At 55.7% G+C, this 4575-nt stretch overlaps 1 protein-coding gene across 1 annotated transcript; it reads right to left on the bottom strand.

Moving 5' to 3' along the window:
• Positions 1–253: 253 nt before the first annotated feature.
• Positions 254–3225, bottom strand: LOC101782477. The gene is made up of 2 exons (XM_012846973.2): positions 2094–3225; positions 254–1966 (listed from the first exon to the last, which is right to left on the bottom strand). The coding sequence occupies exons 1-2, from the start codon at positions 3119–3121 to the stop codon at positions 367–369; spliced, it is 2628 nt and encodes an 875-aa protein (XP_012702427.1). The 5' UTR covers positions 3122–3225; the 3' UTR covers positions 254–366.
• Between the last annotated feature and the right edge of the window lie 1350 nt (positions 3226–4575).

Here is a 4575-nt window from a genome sequence, read left to right as displayed (position 1 = left end):
AGAAGATAGTTGCAGGAGGATGAGGAAAAAGATCGAGAACAAACATAGTGGCGCGAGAGCAACTCTTTAGAAGCTCTTGCCATGGTATTGGTTCTCATGAACTGAGAAAAGTTTTATAATAGGCTAAGTGCTAATTTATTTTATTCCCTTAATCTTGAAGCTCGGTACGTGGCGAAAATTCAACATTTTCTTATGTTGTGTGCATCTGATGATGCAGGAGGTTGGGTTTTTTTTTGTTCATTGCTTAAAATGAAGAACACAATTCATTAAAACCCGTCTTGCAACCTCCACATAAGCCCTTAGGATTATAAACACAACTCTGCAGCCAAGCGTGCACATGACACCGCCAGGGTAAGAACTAATAATCTAAACGTTCTCAACATGGGAAGACTGATCATGACCATTTACTACTTGTTCTTCCATCCGGCCGCTCGCACTTCCTCCGCCACCACCTTGGCTGCATCGTCGTCTCTCACCGAACAACCAAACCGCGACGTGGATCGCCATGAAAATCAGAACAAGAACAGGCAACACGGCGACGTTCCCCCACTCCCTGGTGCTTCCGGCCGCGTAGGCCGCCAGGAGGCCCAGCAGATCCAGCACGACGGCAGTGTTCGTGGCGAGCAGGAGCAGCTCGTGATTCTCCGGGCGGTGCCGCCGCAGGATCTGCTGCAGCAAAAGCGCGATGACGACCACCGACGCGACGAAGGAGGTGGAGTTGCTGTAGAAGAACACGTGGTAGCGGCGCTGGTCAGTGTCGTGCAGCACCGGGTTCCCAGCCTCTCGCTGCTGAGTGCCGCCGCCGTCGTCCTGCCACAGGCCGCCCGGCGGCGCTAGGCCGGCCTGGTATGTGACGCTCGCGGCGAGGATCCCGAGCAGCATCAGGTACTTGCGCTTGGCGTACACCTCGTCGCGGTACTCCGTCTCTTCGGCATCTCTGGCTGTCGTAGGTTCTTCTTCCTCTGCCGCTGCCGGCGCATCCGCTGAAGCCGACGACGTCCTCGTTTTGAACAATCTGAACACGATGATGTTCGCGACGAAGAAGGCAATCACCAGGACCACGAGCACGAGCGCAAAGATTGATGTCCGAAGCCTCCGGGCGCTGCCGGCAGCGTAAGCGCCCATGAGACCAAACAGGCTGGCCACCTGGCACGCGTACAGCGCGTAGCACCGTATGGCGAGGCGGGAGAGGTTGGGGTTGACGAGGAGGAGGATGAGCGCGATGGACGCCATGAAGCTCACCGTGTTGCAGTAGAAGAAGACCTCGAAGCGGCGCGGGTACTTGTCAAGCAAGACGGCGCCGCCGGCGTGGCGTCCGAGGCGGAGGTTCTCCTCGATCCAGAATCCGCCCGGCGGCGTCAGACCAACCTGGTAAGTGATGGTGGCGACCAGGATCGCTACCAAGAGCAGCCGCTTGTGCTTCTTCTCCGGCACCGTGCCGTCGGAGTCGGTTGCCCGAAGCGTGAAAAACAGGACGTGTACCAGAACGTAGGCGAGGACGGCACCGGCGAGGGCCACGACATGGACGGAGGTCCTGAGGTCACGGCAGCTCCCGGCGGCGTAGGCTCCGATGAGGGCGAACATGTCCAGCATCATGGCCACCAGCAAGGTGTGGCTCTTGACCAGCCTCACGTTCTGGACCATGAGGATGACTACCAGGGACACCACGAAGGCCGCCGAGTTGCAGTAGAAGAAGGCCTTGTAGCGCGCCGGATCCTTCGACAGGAGTATCGCGTCGCCGGCGCGGTGCCCCTCGCCGTCGTCAGGCCAGAAGCCACCCGGCGGGTCCAGACCTGCCTGGTAGGTGACGGTCGCCGCGAGATTGGCAAGGAGCAGAACGAGAGACTTCACCTTCTTTATTGCCTTTTTCTCGATCGTGTTGGCTGTGCTCACCTCTCCTGCATTGTTGACGACGCTGCCATGTGCATTTGAGGTCGCCGGTGATGTCGCTTCATCGTCGTGGACACTAGCACATTATTTGCAAGATGTACACAGGTGAAGTGAACTGATTATTCCAACTGCATCGATCCGTTTGCCAGCACCCAAAAATCTAGGTGTCAGCGTAAATCATTTCTAGTGTAGTGACAACATACCGATTATTGTTGTTAGATTCCGGTGCCGGGTCGGCACAAAGGCCCTTCAGTGAGATGATAGCCACCATTGTGAGGAAGATGAACGCGAGAACTGCCCCGAACAGGCTGACGACATAGACACTGCAGTTGGCGTCTCGGCAGCTACCGGCGTCGTAGGCCGCCAACAGGCCGAGCAGCGCGCTGAGGACGAACACGTGCAGCGCGAATGACCGCGCCGTCCTGGCGCTGAGTTTCTTGTCCAGGAGGAGCACGATGATGAAGAGCGACGCGACGAACGCGGTTGTGTTGCAGTAGAAGAACATCCTGAAGTGGCCGCGGTGGTGCACCTCGACGAGAGAGTCGCCGGGTCGGTAGCCTCCACGCCGGCCGCCGTCCAGCGTGTCCCAGAAGCCGCCGGGCGGATTCAGGCCGGCGACATAGGTGAGGGCCGTGGTGAAGGTGGCGAGCAGCAGCAAGACCTTGCACCGTTCTTTGGGCTTGAGGACGCTGGAGGACGCGGCGGCGCGTCGCCGGAGATTCTCCTCCTCGCCGCCGCCGACGCTTTCCACCGGCGCTGGTGGGGGTTGGGAGTGCGACAAGCCCTGGAGGATGTGGACGCCGACGTAGGCCGACAGCGCGAGCACCAGCGCCGTGGCGTACACGGTGGCGGGCCTGTCGCCGCAGCTGCCGGCGAGGTAGGCCCCCATGAGGCCGAGCAGGTCGAGCACCATGACCAGCCGCAGCACGGCGAGCTGTATCCTGGTGGGGTTCTTGAGGAGGAGGAGGAAGATGACCACGAGCGACGCGGCGAGCGCGGTGGAATTGCAGTAGTAGAATGAGAGGAACCGGCGGCGGTGCGTGATCCGGAGGACGGGGCCTCCAGCGTTGACGCCAGGCCCATCGTCCTGCCACACTCCGCCTGGCGGAGTGAGCCCTGCCACGTAGGTGACGCTGACCACGAGCGCGGCCAGCAGCAGGAGCTGCTTCCGGAGCTTGTACTCCGATGAGTCCCTGGGCTCTTCTTCCTCGACACCCCCCACCGACGGCATTGTCAATCCCTTGCTAAGTTCTCACCGAGAGTCCGAGTGGCAGGCTGGCAGCTACAGTGGGTGTGTGAGAGTGAGAGGTGACTGACAGTATGAGTGGAGCATCAGTGCAGCTCGTGCTGTTTACTCAGGCAGGATAAAGCTGGGTGCCGTGTTTTACGGGTTCCTTCTTTTTTTCCTTTGCAGGTGTTCTCCATTTCCTTGTCGACAGTCGAGGCAGCCATGGCCCGTGCCCGTGACCTCGAGGCAGCATCGGGGGAAGGTGCGTGCCTGCTCGGCACAGTAGTAGTAAAGCAGACATGGAGAAGAGTGTCTTGTGATTGACTAACGTTGACCTACAAGACCTCAACTGCTCCGACAATTAGGGGTGTTTGGATCTATGGATTAATTTTTAGTTCGAGTCGTATCGGATATTTGGATACCAATTAGAAGGACTAAATATGAACTAATTATAAAACTAATTGTATAAACCATAGCTAATTCGCGAGACGAATCTATTAAGCCTAATTAATCCATGATTAGCACATATGTAGCATCACATGATCAAATCATGGACTAATTAGGCTTAATAGATTCGTCTCGCGAATTAGCCTTCATAGATGAAATAAATTGTCGACCAAACTTATAATTAATACTCTGCATTAATATCTAAACATTCGGTTGACAGGAACTAAACTTTAGTCCGTGGAGAAGCACGCGCGGAGCCAAGATGAGCGTCAGTTTTTGGCGCCAGTTTCTGCGATTTGAAAGGGGTCGTCGACCCGCACGGAGGGCGCTGCAAACACAGACATCTCACATTGCACGAGGCTCCGGTACTGTCAGACACCGCAGCACATGCATGGTTGATCGGCTTCCTGTTGCTTTATCATATCCTTTACTCAGTAGGTATTTAAGATTAGGTGTACATAGGTATTAGCGAACTAATCATGGCATATAAAGATTCATGTAAACTAAAGGTAAGTTCCTTCAATGTCGTTAGGTATTTTTGTGTATTATTTTGTGAGACATTTAGAAATATCTAATTTGTACACAACACATTCTTACTCATCGAATTTGCTTATTGCCCGCGGTGAAAATGCGGCTTTCCCCACGACACACTGCAAAATGACCATATTGCCTTCTCCCGCTCCTCCCATTCCGAGCGCTTTCTCTCGGCAAGGAAGCAAGAAGCATAGCAGAGCAGGCACCGGCAGCACAGCATCACAAAATCCTCCGCTCGTTTCCTCCCTCTCCAAATTCAATGAGTGCGAGCTTTCCAATCCAAGCTACACAGCATCCGATTCCACCTCCTCAAGCACCAAATCCAGCTCCCTGGTTCCACTGCACGCCGCCAACAGCTTCAAGCTGTCCTTGCTCGATCTTGCAGTCGTTTAGCACCAGCGGGATCTTGACTTGCGGCGCAACGCTGCGCAAGGAGTCGCGTCAGGCATAGGTACGTAGCGACTAGTGCCACAAGT

Source organism: Setaria italica, chromosome VI, assembly GCF_000263155.2.
Source record: "Setaria italica strain Yugu1 chromosome VI, Setaria_italica_v2.0, whole genome shotgun sequence".
In the NCBI taxonomy this organism is placed as follows: Eukaryota; Viridiplantae; Streptophyta; class Magnoliopsida; order Poales; family Poaceae; genus Setaria; species Setaria italica.
The sequence above is the reverse complement of the archived record's forward strand: the minus strand, read 5'-3'. Positions and strand labels throughout refer to the sequence as shown.

What these genes read in the sequence shown, in the direction of transcription:
- LOC101782477 (XM_012846973.2), bottom strand. Translation starts at nt 3,121, where the DNA reads ATGCCGTCGGTGGGGGGTGTCGAGGAAGAAGAGCCCAGGGACTCATCG. An exon ending in GAATCTAACAACAATAATCG is followed by an intron (nt 1,967 to 2,093) that starts GTATGTTGTCAC and finishes ATAATGTGCTAG; the next exon opens with TGTCCACGACGATGAAGCGA.